Genomic DNA, 20,767 nt, shown 5'->3' on the forward strand with positions numbered 1-20,767 from the left:
GTTTGTTTTTGTTTTTCAGTACAAGGTTTCTTTGTGTTGCCCTGGCCACTTGCTCTGTAGACCAGGCTGGCTTTAAACTCAGAGATCCACTTAACTCTGCCTCCCAAGTCTTGGGATTAAAGGTGTCTGCCATGATACCTGGCTTACTTTTAGGACTGGATCTTACTCTGTAACCCAAGATGTCCTCAAACTCAAAGTAATTCTTTGGCCTCAGCCTCCCAGTGCTGGGATTACAGATATGAGACATCATGCTTGGCTTACATAGTTTTTTAATTTTCTATGGAACTTCACACATGGTATACTGTTTTTTATTTTTCTACAGATAATTAAGGTTCTGATTTTTTTCAGTCTGCTTTGATTTATGTTTTTATATTTTTTTCTGTTAACTACATCTAATTTAAATTTCTCTTATATACTCTTTTCCATTTCTACAATTTCCATTTGCTATTTTATGATACCATTTATATCCCTCTTTTCTCTTTATTATACTCACTTTTCTGTAAAATCTGGAATACATGGATCATAGTTATCACAGCTCTTAAGACATTACTATAGTAGCTGAAACATCCTTTCATTTCAGGGTCTGTTTCTGTAGACTGTTCTGTTCCTATTCTTTTGTGACACAGTTTATGAACCATATTTTTCTTCACATGTTCAGTAATTATTTTCTTTATTCAACCCTGGCCACTATAGAGGTGTCCATTTAAAAATATTGTGTTGTGTGATATTTTGTTTGTGTTTTGACAAATAAAGCTTGCTTGGATATCAGAGGGTGGAATTAGCCACTAGTTAACCTTAGAGGCCAGGCAGTGGTGGCACACGGCACACACCTTTAATCTCAGCACTTGGGAGAAGGAAGCAGGAAGATCAGGAGTTCAAGGCCACCATGGGCTACACGAGATTGAACCAGTCTAAAACAGAAGCAGAGCCGGGTGGTGGTGGCTCACACCTTTGATCCCAGCACTTGGGAGGCTCACATCTTTAATTTCAGCACAATTGGAAGGTGGAGACAGTATTATAAGGTGGGTGGAGACAGGATCTCAGTCCCATTCAGTCTGAGGATTCATAGAGACAGAAGACACCCCCCCCCCCCACAATTCGGTCTGAGATTTCGTGGAGGTAAGAAGTCTCTGGTGGCTGGCTGCTCTGCTTCTCTGATCTTTCAGCTTTTACCCTAATATCTGACTCTGGGTTTTTATTAATAAGACTAACTAGGATTGAACTCCATCATTGCATCCTTCGGGCACTACAGTTTGGGCCATGTGTCCCCCCTACCCCCAAGTGTCAATGTGTTAAAGTCTTGGTCCTCATCTCATCATTTTTGGGAGCTGGTGGAAATGTTAAGAAGTGGGCCCTACCAGGAGATCTTCAGGTCACTGCGGCCCTGGAGAGGAGATAGTGCAACTCCAGGTACGGGCTGTCTTTTGCTTTCCTACCATGAAATGTGTGATTCTGTTTTGCTACCTGCTCTTGCCAAGATATGCTACCTTAAAAGTGGGGGGGAGTGAATAAGCATGCACTGAAACCTCCAGACTGAGTGCTAGTCTCTTGGCCTCCCCCAATTCTCATTTTTCCCCCTCTTCTGTACATTATGACCATTTGGGGTTATTTTTGGGTTCTCTGCTACAGTTCAGAAACCAGTTCTGGGCCGAATGCTTTTGGCTGTTATGTGACTCAATGCACATCTCCTGCCTCCTTGAGATCAGTTTTGTACTGCTATTGGCTCATGCTTGAAATCAATCATACCTTTACTGTGTTACTTTTTCATCACCATGACAAAATGTCTGGCAGAAGCAACTTAGAAGGAAGAAATATTTGTTTTGGTTCACACTCACAGAGGTCTCAGTCATGGCTAGGTGGCTCTACTCTGGTTCACACTCACAGAGGTCTCAGCCCATCGCTAACTGGCTCTACTCTGGTTCACATTCACAGAGGTCTCAGCCATGGCTAGCTGGCTCTACTCTGGTTGACACTCACAGAGGTCTCAGCCATGGCTAGCTGGCTCTACTCCAGTTCACACTCACAGAGGTCTCAGCCATGGCTAGCTGGCTCTACTCTGGTTCACACTCACAGAGGTCTCAGCCCATTGCTAACTGGCTACACTGTTTCTGACTGTGAGAAGCAGCACACAAAGCTGCCATTTCACTGTGCCATGAAACAGAGCTAAGGAATGGATTCTGAAGGTATAAGTTCTCCAACCAGACTTCACTTCCTATTCCACTATGAGCATTATCCATTGATGAAGTTAGCATCCTCATGATCCGATCATCATCACAATATTGTGGTAGCATTTAAACATGCCCCCTATCACAATCCCCTGAAAGTCATTTCACCAAAAGGCAAATTTTATTCTCTGTCATTGAGTGTACATATCGTGACTCCAATAGAGCATAACTGAAGTGATGCTCTCCCCATTTCCTGGTCCACATCTTAAGGAAGTGGTGGCTTCTTCTTCCTGTCTCCTGAAATATTCTGACTTACGTCCATCCAATATGCTGGAAGGAGCTAGGCAGATACACAGCAAGTTCTGCACAGTTGGTGTGGCTGACAGCCCCAATGACTCAGCCAACTTCCACCATCTATTGCCAGACACACATTGAGCAACTTCTTTAAATACTGAAAATGTACTGTAGTCATCCAGTCATTTCCACTTCTCCATGCTGTACGGAGGAGAGGAAAGCTGTCCCTGCTGAAATCTGACCAAAGTTCTGATTTGTAAGCAAAAAAAAATCCTTGTTTTTACTCTAAGAGGCTACATTTAGATGGTATTGTGTAGTAATCAATATCTGGAACCAATATCACACCACTGAGTGCTGTGATAGAAGTGACCACTCAACCAATTAATTAACAAAAATTTATTATGTAGCATTACTGGTCAGGTACTGAGTTAGGAAAGGACTTTGTCAGTGAGATCTAGACAAGCACTCTGTCACTGAGCCACATCCTCATCAGTCTTTACAATCTTTTAAAACTTTATGTACTCAGATGTCTATCTGTGCAGATACAGATCTATAGTGTTACTTTCAAAGGCTAAATCATTTTCATATCACAGGTACTCTGACTTATTTGAGAAGTATAACTATTGATTGCACTAGAGTGCTTACTACATGCCAGGCACTATTGCAGGGGATTTGCTTCTTATTATTTATTCAGTCCTTGATAGTTTATTATTTGTTTCTTATTAATGAAGAAACAGGCACTAAGAGATTAGTTTGTTCAATCTCTTCAATGTTGGACATTTTAGTGGTCACCAGTGATTTGATATTATAAACAATGCTACCATTAATAGCTAAGTTCTAAAAAAACCAGAATTGTTGGGACCAAAGGCATATTTCCAAAAGCTTCTTCTACTTTTTTTTTTTTTTTTTTTTTTTTTCAAGATAGGGTTTCTCTGTGTAGCTTTGGAGCCTGTCCTGGAACTCACTTTGTAGACCAGGCTGGCCTCGAACTCACACAGATCCACCTGGCTCTGCCTCCCAAGTGCTGGGATTAAAGGTGTGTGCCACCACTGCCTGGCCCAAAAGTTTCAGTCCCCATTCCTTGAATTCTTCTATCATTTGTTTGTTTGAGACAGGGTATCTCTATGTAGCCGTCGCTGTCCTGGAACTTGCTCTGTAGATCAGGCTAACCTCAAGCTCATAAGAGATCTGCTTGCCTTGGCCTCCTTAGTGGAGTACACCACCCATGCCCATTTATTTTTAAATGACTGAAAACATTAACCGCTACTTTAATTTGCTCATCTCTCTTCAAAATTCGACTTCATTTTAAATTGAGTTTTGTAAGCAAGCTTTTTCTGTACTGTCATACCAATTCTGTTGTTGACATGTATCTGTTTATAAGCTACATTTATGAGTTCCTATTTGGGCATACTTTACATGACTTCACTTGTATGTGCAAGACGAGCTCTCTAACTTTATGTAATACTTCCAAGAGATGATCCTTTAAGATTTCCACGATTTAGAGGGCAATTTGTGTGTGTGTGTGTGTGTGCCATACACATGCACAAACTAGATCACCAAATCAACATTTTTAAGTCGTCAAGAGTCCTCATCAAGGTCTGGTTCCATTTTTCGTTCTTGTTTTGTTTTTCTGCTGTTGACTACGTGTGGTTATCTCGGGCTGCGAAGCACTAATCTTCCAGTCACTCCAGGGGCTCAGTGACTGCACATTTAGTCAGTCGGTGCCGACACCCAGCAAGCTTCCCTCTGATCTCAGGCTGGGGAAGCAGCCAGCGTTAGTTACCTCAGGCTCTCCAGAGGCTGCGCGCCTTGACACTCCACTCCCCTCCAAGGGACTCAAGCCAGTTCCACCAGCTCACATGACTCCATCCCAGCAACTTCCTTGTCCCCTCACTTGACCGGCGCACTGGACGTTTTACTCGGATAACCCAAAGGGACTGTCTGACCTTCTAGAGGGATGACAATACTACAAGCAACCCAGCGAATAAACTCAAGGAGTTAAAAAAATCAAGGGCTCGGTGGGACCAACACGGAGCCCTCTTTCGTGCTCAGTCTCTGATTCACTCCAGCGGTGCTTAGTCGGCCTCGGCGCGCCTGAAGGACCTCGTCCTCCCGAGACGCCCGAGCAATGGAAAAGCCGAGAACATAGCCGCGAATCCCACGGACCTGCGGGAGGTCGACGGAGGAAGCGACAGAGGCGGCTCCTCGCGTGGGCCTCGGCGGAAGGGCAGGGTTCTTGACAGACCTGGAGCAGGCAGCGCTCCGGCCGCCTAGATTCCCGACACGCCCCGCGCGGGGGCCTGTGCCGCTTCTCTGCTGTTGCCGCCGCCGCCGCCGCCTCTGTTGCTGGGGGTGGGTGAGAGGAGGGGCCGGGAAGGACCCTGTCCAGGCAGTCGGTGTTGCTGTTGTTGTACCTGAGGGTCCTCCTTTCTCCGTCATCCCTTGACGGCCGCGGTGTCGAGGGGCAGTCCCCGGGGACACCTCGGCACGCAGCGGACATGCCTCTCTTTGCCACCAATCCCTTCGACCAGGATGTTGGTAAGTGTTCTCTCTGCCCTCCGTCGGTTCCCCGCCGGACTGCGAGCCCGCGCCGCCCACCCCCCGCATTCATGCTGGACTCCCAGGCCGAGCCCGCCTTCTTCTCTCCCGGGGCCCCTCGTTCAGAGGCGGGAGAGGCGTGGGGACTTGGCTCGTCCTCTTCGAAAGAAATGGGACTAAACCTCCTCTTAATGGGCCTTGGTGCGGGACCCGAGGGGCTTGGAAGGAATTGCTTAAGGGATTTGGGGTAAAGGGTTGCCTCGGGAGGAGCAGCCGATGAAGCCTTCTGCCGCTGGGGCTCGGCTTCTGGAGAAGGGCCGGGGCGTATCTTGGCTTGAGCAAGACTGATTATAAGCCCTGTCGCCCAAATGTTTGCCTGGCCCAATGGAAAGCTCCAGGGAACGGGCAACATGTTTTAGGTAAGGTTGCTTAGGGTTTTTATAAACCGCTCTTATAACGGTCCCTGGAGGAGAGAGGTCTGATTATGGGTAGATTGAAATATTGGGAGAGATGAGGATGGACTACTTGGCAACAACTGAACCGCTGTTGAAGACATATGAGCGTTTGGGATGCCTTCCTCAGGCTGGGCCTCTGCCTTGGGGAAGCATGGAAAAGGATTTTGCGTCCAGGAAGAGGTCTGGAATGTTAATTTTTTTTTTTTTCTGAATCATTGATATTAGATTCGATCATATCAGTTTAACAGGTTGACCGTCTCTTTTTGGCCTGAAGGTAATAATGGAATTTGAATTTCTTGAAAGAGAATTTGGGGGTGACTATTGAATGCACATGGAACTACCCTGGCAAACAAAGTGTAGAATGAACACAAACGAGTACCCTAGCCAAATCCCGTAAGACCGACTTTAACCATCACTACAGTAAAAGAATGTAAGGATAACCTGTGAGAGTGGCTTTATGAATTTTGTTTATGAGAGATGAATTTTAAATTTTGCTCCTTGAACTCTGTATAGCATCTCACTGGAAATCCTAATACTGTCACTTCCTGCTTGGTTCGTAGTGATTTAAATGAATGTCCGGAATCTGAGCAGTGGATGGAACTTTAGAAATCATCAATAATGCTAAATAAGTAATGAATTGGAAAATTGTGTTTACTAAGTGCTTAGCACCAGTACTTACTGAACACAGTGTTCATTGACTGAAGAGAGAGAACTATGAAGACCATCACATTGCTGCTCTTTGGCAGGTTTACAACTTACTGCATCAGTCACCAGGACAAGTGCTTATAATAAAACAATACTTGCTGCTTCTGTTCCCAGCACTTATACCTATGTCTATCTAATTGGTTATTTGTGTTGTTTTTTGAGACAAGAATCTCCCAAGTGCTGGGATTAAAGGCGTGCACTCCCACACCTGGCTCCTACAGTTGTAATGGTCGCAGTTATAATGGCATCTTGCTTCCTGCTAATCAGTCCCATTTATATTCTCCTGGCTTGTTTGTTTTTGTGGTATTGGGAATGGAACCCAGAACCTAATATGTGTTCCTTCTGATTTTTTCTTTTTTGAACCCACATTTGCTCTGGATTCAGATGGATTTCTTTTTTTTTTTTTTTTTTTTTTTTTGGTTTTTTCGAGACAGGGTTTCTCTGTGTAGCTTTGCGCCTTTCCTGGAACTCACTTGGTAGTCCAGGCTGGCCTCGAACTCACAGAGATCCACCTGGCTCTGCCTCCCGAGTGCTGGGATTAAAGGCGTGCGCCACCACCGCCTGGCCTCGGATGGATTTCTTAATGTTAAACTTATTCTTGCTACCCATGCCACCCATTTCAAACGCAGGCACCTTCTTGCCTTTAAGCTTTTGTCTCTGTTATTTAATCTGTCTTTCTACATATATGCCCTCGTGCTTTAAGGTCAACTTAGAATCCAGCTTGTTCTACCTGCTGATTCCCGCAACCTTCTTGTAGCAACATTGACGGTTTGGAATAGATAAAATTCTTAAGGGAGTTTTGTTCTATACAGTGAAGACTGTTAGCTTTGTTTTTGCCCTTTACTCAGTAGCTGCCAGTAGTGTCTCATGGCCAGTCATGATTTTGAAAGTCTTAGGCATTATTTAATGTCTCTTGGGGTGTTTAAATACTTTGTGTTTCAGAGCTATTGTGATTTTCACCTTCCCCAAACTCTTACAAATTTCAACATTTTTGGGTTTACTAAAATTAAGCGTTAGATATCATCGTGTTCTTTATTTTGTTCCTTTTTGGTGGCTGCTACATAGTTGGCTTTGAATAAATGCTTGCTGAGTTGAAAATATGTTAAACCTGTTGGACATGGATTTTTTTTAAATTTAGTTTGAATTATAAAGATAGTTTATACCATCAAGTTCCCTACTGATTTATATTTACTAGTTCCAAAAGTCAGTTCCTCATCCATTTCTTTATCAAGGTCTTAAATTTTTCTTCTGTGCTTTACCCATAGGTTTCTTGGACACCAAAGTTTTTCTGCTGAGCTTTTTAGTCTTTTTGCCTTTTAATTTTTCAGTGTCTAAATGTTGAGCAACCTGGGCTCAGTAATAAAACCTCTTCTCCATTGACGCTTTGTTCTCTTAGAGCCTTAGGAGGCTTAGTGTTAAGTAGAATTTGGAATGACTTATTTGAATTGAAGTTTTAGGCTTGCTGTTTATCAGCAGCGTGGCTTTGAGCTAGTTAGTTAGATATTCTGTACCTTTGTTTCCTTGTTTTTACATATGGAGTATAAGAATTATAATGTTTCTTAATTCACAGAATTGGTAGAATTGAGCCAGTGTGCAGATGTAACCAACTTTCTTATTAAATAAGAAACACAGAACCAATGCAAAGAAGAAAGCCAAGGGATCAGAGCTAAGAGCCTTACCCACCTGCTGCAGCTAGCCTCTTCAGCCAAGAGACCGCTCCAAAAGAGACCTACTTCCTGTCTATCTTTATATAGACTTTCTGTTCTGCCTTCTCATTGGTTGTAAAACCAACCACATGACTGCCTCGTCACTGTCTGTTGGCTGTATCCTTGAACACACAGAGATCTACCTAGCTCTGCCTACCAAGTGCTAGGATTAAAGGCGTGCACCACCAACGCCCAGCTCTGCTATGGCTTGCTATTAGCTCTGATCCCCAAGCAATTTTATTTATTAACATACAAATAAAATCACATTTCAGTACAAATAAAAATATCATCATACCAGTGTTTAAAAAGCACATAGAATTTTTTTTTTTAATTTGTGAAGTAAGTTTTAAAACAAAAAAGCTACTCTTTTAGCGTTAAACACTTTGTGTATTCCAGTGACTCACAAATTTAAATAGTCTTGATCTGTATTGGAGATTTAGGTATCCATCTACTCAATATTTCTACTGGATTTTGACAGGAATCTAGAAACAAAGCAGAAACTTTGTTCTCCTCCAGCTTCTCCCTCTGTTGTCCTAGGCCAACTCAGGGATTGAGTCACTAATATTTCCTGTTAGTCAGTTCTGCTGTGGAAGAGTCATCCTTGATTCTCTCATGCCCCATTCTGACAGTAGGGTCTTTGGGCTCTACTTAACTTCTTTATAGAGTCTTGTTACCTCAGTATTATCATACTCAACCATCTCAACCCCCTTTAGACAGAGACTGTGGCTGGGGCTTTGTGGTAGGATTTCTTGTTACTCTTTGCCCTCCAATAAGGTTTCATTTATAGATGCCATTTGTTTTTAAAAAGTACTGGATAAGGTGACCTACCTGTTCAGAAATCTCTGGCAATTTTCTATATATACACATAAAGAAAGATACGATTGTGATCTTTGGATTCACCATTATGTTAAGCTTCTTGGATCTGAGCATTCCAAGCGTTTCTGCCTCTGTGGCTTCATAGGACCATTTTCTTTGCTTATATTACTGTTCCCTTAGGTATTTTAAGGTTGTGATGTCTATCACATTTTGGAGCTCTATTCACAATTCACATTCTAAGAGAGGCTTTTCTAGTTGCCTTCTCAAAAACAAATAATACATTGTTTTATACTTACAACTGTTTGTTCATTTTCTTGATAAGTTCATTAATTGATGGTCTTGTGTGGTTTAAACTTTATAAAGATGAGAACTTTTCATTCCTGTCCCTAGTACCTTGGGGGCAATTCTTAGAACATAATAAACACACAATTTATCTAGTAATGAATTACTGATAATTTTCTAGATTGTTAGTTTGTTGTTCTGTTACCACTTAAAAATCAATCTATTAGAAAACTGAACTTACCTTTCCATGTTGTTCTTTTCATTATTTGATTGTTTTATAATGTTCTATTTATCTTGACTCTTAAAATATCAGAGTGCTGGTCTCCCTTCCCCCCTTCAGTGCCGGAGATCCAATGAGGGCCTTGCAAGTGCCAGGGAAGCACTTTACCTCTTACCTCCACTCTGTAGTTCCTGGCCTTGTTGTCTTGAAATGGAGTCTCACTGTGTATCCAGGTTGGCCTTGAATTTGAGGTGCTCCTACCTCTGCCTCCTAAGTGCTGAGGTGGCAGGTGTGCAGCGGCAAGCTTGGTGCCAATGAGAAACGTCTTTGAGTCATTCCTTTGTCTCCATTAAATGCTGTTTATGATTCATAAAAGGAAGTTAGCAGCCAGTTATAGTGGCCCACTCCTTTAATTCCAGCTCTCAGGAGGCACATGGATCTCTGGTTGGAGGACAGCCTGGTCTACCTTGTGAATTCCAGGCCAGCCAAAGATATATAGTAAGACTTTGTCTAAATAAAAATAAATAAGTTAATTATTTTTCAAAAAGTAAGCATTTTAGTCAAACTCTGTTTGACCAGCTCATATCCTGCCTACTGTTAATCTGCTATACATACTTTGTTTTCATTTTGCTTAGTACAGTCAGTATCATAAATCACAGTCAGATTAATTTTTGTCCTAACCCAATGGTTCTCAACCTTCCTAACATGACCCTTTAACACAGTTCTTCATGTTGTGGTGACCCCCAACCATAAAATTATTCTCATTGCTACTTCATAACTGTAATTTTGCTATTGTTATGAATCGTAATATGTTATGAATATGTTAATGAATCATAATGTAATATTTTTTGGAGAAGATTTGGCCATGGGGTTGTGACCCACATGTTGAGAACCACTGTCCTAAAGTGTAGAGATCTTGGCTTTGGCTAAAAAATTGCACATTTAATTTAGAAAATGTAAAGCCATAATTATGATAATAGGCAATTTGCTAAATTACTGTTGGTTAATGGGAGAATTTTGTATTGGACTGGATCAAACCCCTTTGAATTCATTTTCTAGTATTGTAAGGAGTTATGAAAATATCTCATTCATAAGGTTGCTATCAGGATTATTTGTCAAACATTTGATATTCTGATTCTTTACTGGTGTTGAATATGCTTTATTTATCTCAAATTCAATATGTTTAAAACCATAATGAAGCTTTTTTTAAAAAGTAGTTAACATTTTTCCCTTTGTTTTTATGAGTGACATCAGTTGTTTACATTGTTCCACAGGTCAGTAGCCTGTGTGACATTTTGACTTCTATGGTTGTAATTCTCTACATTCCTGACAACAAATATGTACTGTTGACTGTGTAATAGGCACACCCACCATGCTCCTTCAGGATTCTGATATAGTGTGTGTGCTTTGAATCCATCCCTCTGTTCCTGAAACTGCAAAGGTATTTACCATTGTAATCTGTAAATACCTTTCAGATTAACACAGAAGCTTCTATTGTTTTCTTCTTTCTCTAGTGATGGTTGTGTTTTAATTATGTAAATTTGCTGTGTAGTGGTGGTACACATCTTTAATCCCAGCACACTGGAGGCATAGGCAGGCAGATCTCTGTGAGTTCAAGGCCAGCCTGGTCTACAGAGCTAGTTCCAGGACAGCCAAGCCTATACAAAGAAACCCTGTAAAGAATGTAAATGTAATTTTTTTGATTAAGGTATTTTTAATTGAATCTACAACCTAATGTGAACTCCTCATGATGGCTTATAACAACTCAAATCTTCTGGCTCCCTTGTGCCTTGCTGTGAAACCTTGACAGGGCAAACTGCTTTATGTGAAGCAGGCTGTACTTTGAAGCAATCTACCTGCATCTGCATTTAAATACTGGGATTACAGATTTGGAGCTCCTGTGTCTGACTTGGCTTCTTTTTAATTTTGCAGCCTCATCTTCCATTCCTTTTTTAAAGGTGTATTTCTACTCATTGTTTTTATGCAACTGTGTTTGGTCAGATATATCTCTCTTATGGCCTGAAATATATTTCTTTTTACTAGCTTAATTTTTTTCCTTTGAATGTTGAGGATTGAACCCAGTGTCTGAAACATAAGGATACCCATTACCACTGAGTCTCAAACCCCCACTGCCCAGTTTTAAAGAACTGTAACATCTTGAAACTAATGACAATCTTTTCCCTATAGAAAGATTGTTACAGGTAATTATCCTGTCCCATTTCTTTACTTCCTCAAAAGTTCAACAAGTCATTTTAGAAAATCACAAATACCTGCTTATCAGTAAAAAGTCTAATCTGTTGAGAAGACTTAAAATTCATTTGAGGCATTCATGTGTGATCCTTCTGAGTACTGTTAGAAAATCCTTAATCTCCTCTTTTTGACTTTAGTGTTCTATTGCTGTGAAGAGACACCATGATCACAGCAACTCTTATAAAAGAAAGCATTTAATTGGAACTGGCTTACAGTTCAGAGGTTTAGTCCATTATTGTCATGCCATGAAGCATACAGGGAGACATGGTGTTTGAGAAGGAGCTGAGAGTTCTACATTCAGATCAGCAAGCAGCAGAAAGAGAGAGTGACACTGGACCTGGCTTGAGTTTCTGAAACCTCAAAACCTTCCTACCCCCAGTGACATACTTCCTCTAACAAAGCCACACTTACTCCAGCAAGACCACACTTCCTAATAGTACCACTCCCTATGAACCTATAGAGAGCCATCTTCATTCACACCACCACAACTGTAGAGATAATCTAAAGATAAAATGAGATGATAAGCTTTGAATTCTTTAGAAGCAAGTCTGGTGTGTGTGTGTGTGTGTGTGTGTGTGTGTGTGTGTGTGTGTGTGTATATGTGTGTTGTTGTTGTTGTTGTTGTTCATGCCCCCTCCCCTGCCCCATGTTCTGGTTTTATCTTAGAAATTGATAGTTTTTACTTTATTTGCTGTTTAGAAACCATGTTGAATTGCTACTGGTAGTTTATATTGTTCTGATTTAGAAAATAATTTTTTTTAATAAGAGCTAGGAATTGTGCCACTATTTGGTTGATCTTGAGGCAGAAACAAATGATGTGATCAGTTCAGAGTTGTAAAATGCATTTTTGTGGTTGTTTTGGTTTAGTTTTTGGAGACAAGATTTCTCTGTGCAGCCTTGGCTATCCTGGAACTTGCTCTGTAAACCAGGCTGGCCTCAAACTCAGATCCACCTAATTCTGCCTCCCAAGTGATGGAATTAAAGGCGTGCACTACTATGCCTGCTGTGTGCATTGCTTGCATTTCTGATTTACATGAAAAAATTGGAGTCAGATGCTGATCTTTGTATGCATAGGAAGTGAAGAAGGGAATTCATAGTGTTCAGCATGTTTGCTAAGGAGTGTACCATATATGCTGGTTGGATTATTATTATTATTATTATTATTATTATTGTCAGTGTAACACAAACCTGGACATACCTGGGGAAGAAGGAACCTCCACTGAGAAAATCCTCCATCTGGATTGCCTGTATGCAAGTCTGTAGGGCATTATCTTGGTTACTGATGTGGTGTGGTCCCTGGGTAGCTGGTTCTGGGATGTATAAGAAAGTAAACTAATTGAGCAAGCCATGGAGAACAAAGCCAGTAAATAGTATTCCTCCATGGTCTTAACTTCAGTCCTGCCTCCAGGTCTTGCTTTGGCTTTGCTAGATGTATTATGGGATATATAAGCCAAATAAACGTTTTCCTCCCCAAGTTTCTTTTGGTCATGGTGTTTTATCAGTCATAGAAATGAAACTAAGATGCCATTCATGCCTGGAAAGTCATTAATTTAGGAAATGTAAAGTCATAATTATGATAATAGGCAATTAATAGTTGATCAGAAATGGGTTTATTACTTTCAATTAGCTAGTGACTTTAAAAATAGGTTTCATTTTGATCACTTAAATGTATTTTTAATTAGGTTTTAAGATTTAAATGTTTTAATTACATGTAGGCATCTCTTTAAAAAATAGCCTGCTTAAGCTGGGTGGTGGTGGTGGTGCACGCTTTTAATCCCAGCACTGGAGGCAGATTCAGGCGGATCTCTGTGGGTTTGAGGCCAGCCTGGTCTGCAGAGCGAGATCCAGGACAGGTACTAAAACTACAGAGAAACCCTGTCTCAAAAAAACTAAAACCAAAACCAAAACAAAACAAAAAAATAGCCTGCTTGGCTACCAGTCCAAGATGAATTAATTATTAAAATGTACTACCAAATCAAAGTAATAACTGGCTTTTCTTCCCAAAGATGAAGTAAATGTTAGACTGAGGGATACCTGTTCAGGCTGGCTTGAGTCTTTTTGGGATTCAAAGCAGCTGAGGACCTGTCCTACAGGGCTTTAGATACTCAACTTTTATCTGTGGGGCTTTCTTAGTGTCTGTTCAATATTTAGGCTGAGAGCATGGGTTTTGAAACATTTAAAATAGAATTGATTATTTTCAAGAAATCTAGTGTATTTTGGATGCCTGAACAATTGCAGGTAAATTTGGGACAGTTCTTCCCCAGTCAGAACAAAACCAAAAAAGCATTTTATAGTTGCATTCTAAGCAAGCAATTTTTTTTCATGTTTTCTTTTTTTCTCTCTTATAAGCTGCTTTTATATTGGTAGAGAATAAATCTTTTTCTAGCAGCCCAGATCTGATTATATTTTTTGCTTGTTCAAGGCTCTTGGCTCTCTAATGTTTCTTTTCTTTTCTTTTCTTTTCTTTTTTTTTTTTTTTTTTTGGTTTTTTGAGACAGGGTTTCTCTGTGTAGTTTTGGTTGCTGTCCTGGATCTCGCTATGTAGACCAGACTGGCCTCAAACTCACAGAGATCCGCCTGGCTCTGCCTCCCGAGTGCTGGGATTAAAGGCCTGTGCCACAACCTCCCATCTAATGTTTCTTAAAATAATACAGATACATCTTCTAATGGGTTACATTGTAGTGTAGTTGTGTCTTATTATATATTTACAAAGTGGTTTGTACAACAGCCAGTCTGTATTCATCATTATGCTTTTCTGTTTGTATTGCTTTATGCTTTATCACTTCAGTAGAAAGAAAAGAGGTCTTTCTGTTTCTTTTTAGTTTCTAAATATAGCCAACATCCTTTTTGATTTTATTTTTCTTTCTTCCGCACCACACTTTACTTTTCTTTCAAATTGCTTTGGTCTTTATAATTTCTGTGACACCTTTCCTATCTTATATTAGGTCTGTATCTGTTAATTTCATTTGTCATTGTAGTTGTAAGACACTTCAGATATGATGTGGAATGGGCTAGAAATCCATTCTGTTTTCTTGAATATGTACTGACATTATTTTCTATAAAATCAACTTATCCATGTAGAGGTGGGATAGGTGATCCTATTTCTGAGATGTACCAAGCTCTATATCCTTGTATCAAGACAGACTAAGCTGAGCATGGTGGTGTTTATTTGTCTTCTTATCATTCAGATGGCTGAGGTAGGAGGATTATGCATTCAGGGCCAGCCTGGGCTCTATAGTGAAATCAAGGGTTGCTTAGGCTATGTAGCAAGACCCTGTCTTAAAAAGGAAATCAATTAAGACAGGTTAACAAGAGATAAACTTAACAAATTGATGTGATCATAGTTTGTTTGTTTGTTTTTGACATGGAAACTATCTTATTTAAGTTTCAGACATCTGGGGTGTTCTGTTCATTTTATGCGTAAATTTGATGTTTGCACAGCTATGTAGAAAAGTTATTGGATAGAAAGGTTATGAGATCTTAGTAATGGACTGAGTGGAGAAACCTACCAGGAGCTAGATGCTTCTTTTCTCTGTTACAGCAGTTGTTTCTCCTGAATGTGAAGCAAGACACCTCTGGAAGGAGGGTCTTAATTTTTTTTTTTTTTATGGCCTGCTCCTAGACAGAAAGCAGAGGAAGATTAGAAAAATCCTAGTTTTTACTACTGATTGTGGAAAGGATGGCTTTTAGTTATTACAACACACCCTTGGGAAGAATACTTCTAGTTTTGTGGCTTTAGTCGTGGGAGAATGAGGGATAGGCAAGAGAAAATTAAAAACTGCATATGCGGCCTTTACTTTGAGATACCATTTTCTGAGCTAACAGTGAAATCAAAAATGTTTTGAAAATTGTGTATTCTTACATAGTAATGAATAACTTGCTTTCTTATCTAACGTATTAAAAGATTGTACAACAACAGTATTGTAGCTTGAGTATATCCCTCAGGTTCATGAGCTGGAAGATTGGTCCCCACTATGGCACTGTTGAGAGGTGATGGGAACTTTTAAAGGTGGAACTTAGTGGGGAGTAGTTAGGTTATTGGAAGTTTCAAACTGTTGGAAGAGATGATTGTAGTTCTTATGGAACCTGAATTAGTTCCTATAAGAATGAGCTGGGTTTTTTGTTTTGTTTTGTTTTTAGTTTTTAAAGTGAGCCTGTCCCCTAAAATCCCATGGCTTCCTGTTTGATGAAATTATGTGACCATTGTGTTAAAATCTACTGTGAGGTCTTCATTAGAGGCTGTACTGATGAGGTTGCTAGAGCAAGCAGTCTCTGGTATTTTGTTGTAACAACCCAAAACTGGTGATATAGACAGTGAGGCATAAGTACTGTATGTACTAGTACCTATGGGTTAATACCTTTCTTGCTAGGTGTTTATTCTAGGTGTCCAGTGCTAGAGACTAACTTGTTAAGCTATGCTATATCCCTGAGAGCTAGGATATGGATGATTTTGTAAGCCTGCAAAGAATTTTATGCTATTAAACTTTTTAACACCTATGTCTAGCTCTCAGTAGTATGTCAAATATGGAATTTTCTTGAATTAGCAGGGTACTGAGGAGGAGAAGGAAGCAGGGGGGAGCTTCCTTGTTAACATGATTATGACCAACTACTACAAATAAAAATCTTGGTATTGGTTGATCTATCTCAGGCTAAAAAAATTGAATTTGTTATTGAAGGTCATGATGGTAACGTCACTTTATCACTGTGTTTTAGTCAAGACTAGCTAGCTACTTTGTGCTTCTGTACAGCTTTGACCTTTGTACATAGCTTCTGTTTAACCTCAATTGCTTTTTTCTGATTTCTTTTTCCCACTTGTTTGTATTTTTCTTAATCTTTCATGTTAGAAGATTGTCTGTCTGAGCTGTTAATCCTTGGCTGAGTGCCCCTGGTTAATACTTAAATAAAAAACCAAACACACATTGGAAGTGCTGATAATATAGTTAGTTCTCTTTGACCTTGACCTTCATCAGAGTAAGTTTTTCTGGTGGTTGTCCCTAGAGTCTCTTTCTCAACCCTCCATATTTTGTTTTTAGTATCTGTCTTTCATATTGAGCTGCTTCAGAAGGTGATAGTCTTGATATTTAACCAGCCTTACCTAATCAGTACAAATCTCTCTTGGTCCAAGTGTATACATTTTCTACACATTGTTGAATTCAATTTGTTCATATTTTGCTGGGAGTTTTTCATTTATAATTATGTAAAGGATTTATTCATAGTTTTCAAGTAACACTGTTGCCTGACTTTAGTATTAGTGGTAATGCTGGAAGCATTGATTAAGTTAGGAAGCATTCTCTCTGCTTCTGTCTTTTGCAAATGATTGTGGAGAATTGGTGTAATATTTTTCCTTAAATGTTTTGCAGAATTATCTTGTAAACCCAACTGGGCCCTATGCTTTGTGTTTTGAAAGATTATTAACTTTCTTGATTTGATTTCCTTAATAGGTAGCCTGTTTGGATTATCTGTTTTATTGTCTAGGCATATACCTTTAAAGGAGTTGACTTGCTTCATCCAAGTGATCAAATTAGTGGGCATAGAGTTTGTAATATTTATTTGTAATATTCACGAGATTCTCTCTCTGATTCCTGGTACTAGTACCTTGTATCTTTTTTTCCCCCCTTCCAGTTAGCTTCCTTAGAAGCGTACAGATTTTGCTGATCTTCAACAGTTGTACTGATTTTTTTTTAAATTGCTTTTCTGTTTTCATTTTTGTTAGCTTGCTTTGTATTTCATTTGTTTGGAGGCTGTCTTAGTCACTGTTCTATTGCTGTCAAGAGACACTGTACCAAGGCAACTCTTTTTTTTTTTGGTTTTTCGAGACAGGGTTTCTCTGTGTAGCTTTGCGCCTTTCCTGGAACTCGCTTTGTAGACCAGGCTGGCCTCAAACTCACAGAGATCCACCTGTCTCTGCCTCCCAAGTGCTGGGATTAAAGGCGTGCACCACCACCACCACCCGGCCGGCAACTCTTAAAAAAGAAAGCATTTAATTGGAGGCTTGCTTACAGCTTCAGAGGGTTAGTCCATTTCCGTCATAGCAGGGAACATGGTACTGGAGAAGGAGCTGAGAGCTGCATCCTGATCCACAAGCAGAGAGAGAGACTGGGCTTTTGAAACCTCAAAGCCCACCGCCAGTGACATACTTCTCCAACAAGGCCACACCCACTCCAACAAGGCCTCACCCCCTAATTTTTCTAATCCTTTCAAATAATGCCACTTTCTGATGACTAAGTGTTTAAATATATGAGTCTATGGGTGCGTTCGTATTCACACCATCACAGAGACTTTAAACTATTTTATTCATGTTGTTTAGAAGTGTATTGGGCTAAGAGATAGTTAAGTTGGTAAAATGCTACTCTATCACACACAAAGCTCTGGTTTTCATTCCTAGAACTGCATGAGCCAGGTATGGTGATGCACTGTTAACCCCAGCACTGAGAAGTAGAGAAAGGTGGATCAGAAGTTCAAAGTCATTCTCAGCTACATTGTGAGCTCAAGGCAGCTTGGGGTACATGGGATCCTATCTGAAAATAAAACCCTAAAACAAGAACAAACAACAACAAAACAAAAAACAAACAAACAAACTAGGGCCAGTGAGATGGTAATGGTGTTCGCTGCCTAGCCTAATGACTTCAGTTTGATGTCAAGTATCTACATGGTATTAGCATAGAACGGACTCTGCAAGCTATCCTATGACTTCCCACATACATATGTGTGCACATACACACATAAAACAAATTAATAAAAAGAAGTGTATTGTCTTCATGTATTTAAGGATTTTTCAGTTATTGCTTACTACATTAATTCTGTAGTGGTCTGAAAGCAAACATTGTATGATTTGTATTTATAGTACTTGTCTTAATGTATATTATGGTTCAAATGTAGTCTATATTGGTGAGTTTGCATATGGGCTAGAGAAGAGTATGTATTCTATTACTGGGTAAAGTAGTTCGTTGACGTTAGGCTGGATGACCAATGGGCCCCAGGGACCCATCTATCTCTGTCTCCTCAGTATTGGGATTATAATTGTGTACTACCATGCCTAGCTGCTTCTGCTTTTGTTTCTCCTTCTTCTCCTCCTCCTGATTATTATGAGTATTACAATTATTATTTTGGTTTTTTGAGGCAGTGTTTCTCTGTGTAACAGCCCTGGCTGTCCTGGAACTAGCTCTGTAGATGAGGCTGGCCTTGAACTTAGAGCAATCTACCTGCTTCTGTCTCCCAAGTGCTGGGATTAAAGGCATGTGCCACCACCGCCTGGCTATTCTTATTCTTATATCTTTTTAATGTGTGTACTGGGGATCAAACTCAAGTAAGTTCTCCTGAATGTATGTCAAGCAACTTTATTGACTGAGAAATTTTGTTAACCCTCCTGTTTATGATTTTGATTTTTAATACTCATTTTTATTCCTAGATTTTTATCTGCTTGCACTGTCTGTTGTTCTTGTAGACTATTCTTGCATAGTAATCATATTTTAAAAATTCCAGGGTTCTTAACTCTTGCTTTCTGTCATCTATCAGTCAGAAACTTGCTTTGTTTTTCAAATTGTTTTTATCTTTTAGTATGACTTGTAAATTTTTTTCTAAAATCTCAACATTGTGTACTGGAGAATAGGAACCAATGCTAGACCTTTACTGACCTTTGTCCAGGCCTGAGCAATGTATCAGAGAGGCATGGCAGAGTGGTAAATACTTTGATGAGCCTGTGCCTCTGGACCATGAACTTCACAAACTACAGGGTGAACTGTAGTTGGATACTCCTCTTTCTTCAGGTGGAAAGCTTGAGGAGGCTTGAGTTGGAAAGTTTCCTGCCTCAAGTGAGTTAATCTCTGGTTAACTAATTTGGTTAGTTATTAATACAATATAGACCTTTATTTTTCTTAAGGACAGGCTGTATTAAGAACTGAGTTCTCTGCGGTCTTTGAAAAATGGTTCCTTTTTTTCCTCCTGGCATTTTTTTTTAAATATATTCACTGTGCACCCACTGCAATTCTTACAGTCAAAGCTTACTTTATGTGTGGATCCCTTTGTTTTACGCCTGGAGTTTAAACTTGGGTACATGTCTTCACTGAGCTCTACCAGTCTGTCACTAATATTTGGGCCCTCCAGCTTGTCATTGGTTCCTATGGAGATGACTGTGCTAGGTTGGAATTCTTTCTTTTTGCTAGTGTAGTTTTTGGGTCAGCTGTTGGCGGTGAGTTCCTTCCCTGAAGGATCTAAAAAGAATTAGGTTTTCAGTGTATCCATCTTTTGGTTTGTTGGATTGAAGGGACGACATCTTTTCTCCTTACATGCTGGACCAAGAATTAATACTTTATTTTTGTGCCCATCTCTACTCTTCTCGGGTCTACTAGTCCAGAAAAGCTTTGCTTGATCTTCAGAAAGCAAACATCCATTTTTTGTTCCTTTGAAGAGAGATAGTTGCTAGGATTCTTTAGTAAGGGAGGCAATTAGTGACCAACCTCCATTTCAAATGGCTTCTATTCATTCCTCTTAATGTTTCATTTTTTTCTCTTGAGACAGGGTCTCACCTATGTAGCTCTGGCTGGCTTGATACTTCCTGTGTAGACCAGGCTAACTTTGAATGTAGAGATCCACCTACATCTGCCTCCTAAGTGTTGGGATTAAAGACTTGTGTCACTATAGCTGGCATTTATTCCTTTTAAGTCCTCTTTCTTCATTTTCATTTCTAGAGCCTCTTGATGTTGCCAGTTTTTTAACTTTCTTGTAACTCTAGTATAAAACAGCCTTGTTCTTAAGGCTTTATTATTCTTATTTTGATTTTCCTTTCTTATATCGTCTATATAGGGTAACCTATATATCTATATTGCTAGAAAACATTTGCTGCCAGAAGCTTGTTATGTTTATCCTGCCCTTGTTTTTAAAAATCAGTCTGCCTTCCTCTGTTGATGTCTTTAATATATCAAGCTTTAGACTTATTTTTAGTGCGTGCGTGTGCGTGTGTGTGTGTGTGTGTGTGTATACGTGTACGTGTACATGTGTGCACAGGGCAACTTTCAAGAGTCAAGTCTCTCCTTCAAGTGTAGGATTCAGAGGTCAAATTCTGTGTGGCAAGTGCTTTTACCCACCGAGCTATCTTAACGGCCTCAGTGTGTGGTGTTTTATTTGAGGAAAATAGTAAGCTTCAGTTGTTTTTTGGAGCCTCTCTCTTCTCCATGCTGACAAAGCCAAATCAACAAATGTAGATAAATAACTCAATTACCTGAAATATTTCGATAGAGATGAGTGCTTAGTCCCTGTCCCTTTCACTACCAAGTAAAGCTAAAAATTTTCTGAAAATAAAAATATTTCTTTACTTAATCTCTTTGCAGTTTCTTTGTG

The 20,767-nt window shown here is 39.9% G+C and overlaps 1 protein-coding gene across 1 annotated transcript in view; it reads left to right on the plus strand.

The window, feature by feature from the left end:
* The first annotated feature begins 4,784 nt into the window (after nucleotides 1-4,784).
* Nucleotides 4,785-20,767, plus strand: part of Stam (signal transducing adaptor molecule) — a 61,535-nt gene continuing 45,552 nt past the window's right edge. The window contains exon 1 of the mRNA XM_059263612.1: nucleotides 4,785-4,997. Within this exon, the coding sequence (XP_059119595.1) occupies nucleotides 4,958-4,997 (40 nt within the window). The 5' untranslated portion in view covers nucleotides 4,785-4,957. The remainder of the gene's footprint in view (nucleotides 4,998-20,767) is intronic.

Source organism: Peromyscus eremicus, chromosome 5 (genome assembly GCF_949786415.1).
Source record: "Peromyscus eremicus chromosome 5, PerEre_H2_v1, whole genome shotgun sequence".
In the NCBI taxonomy this organism is placed as follows: Eukaryota; Metazoa; Chordata; class Mammalia; order Rodentia; family Cricetidae; genus Peromyscus; species Peromyscus eremicus.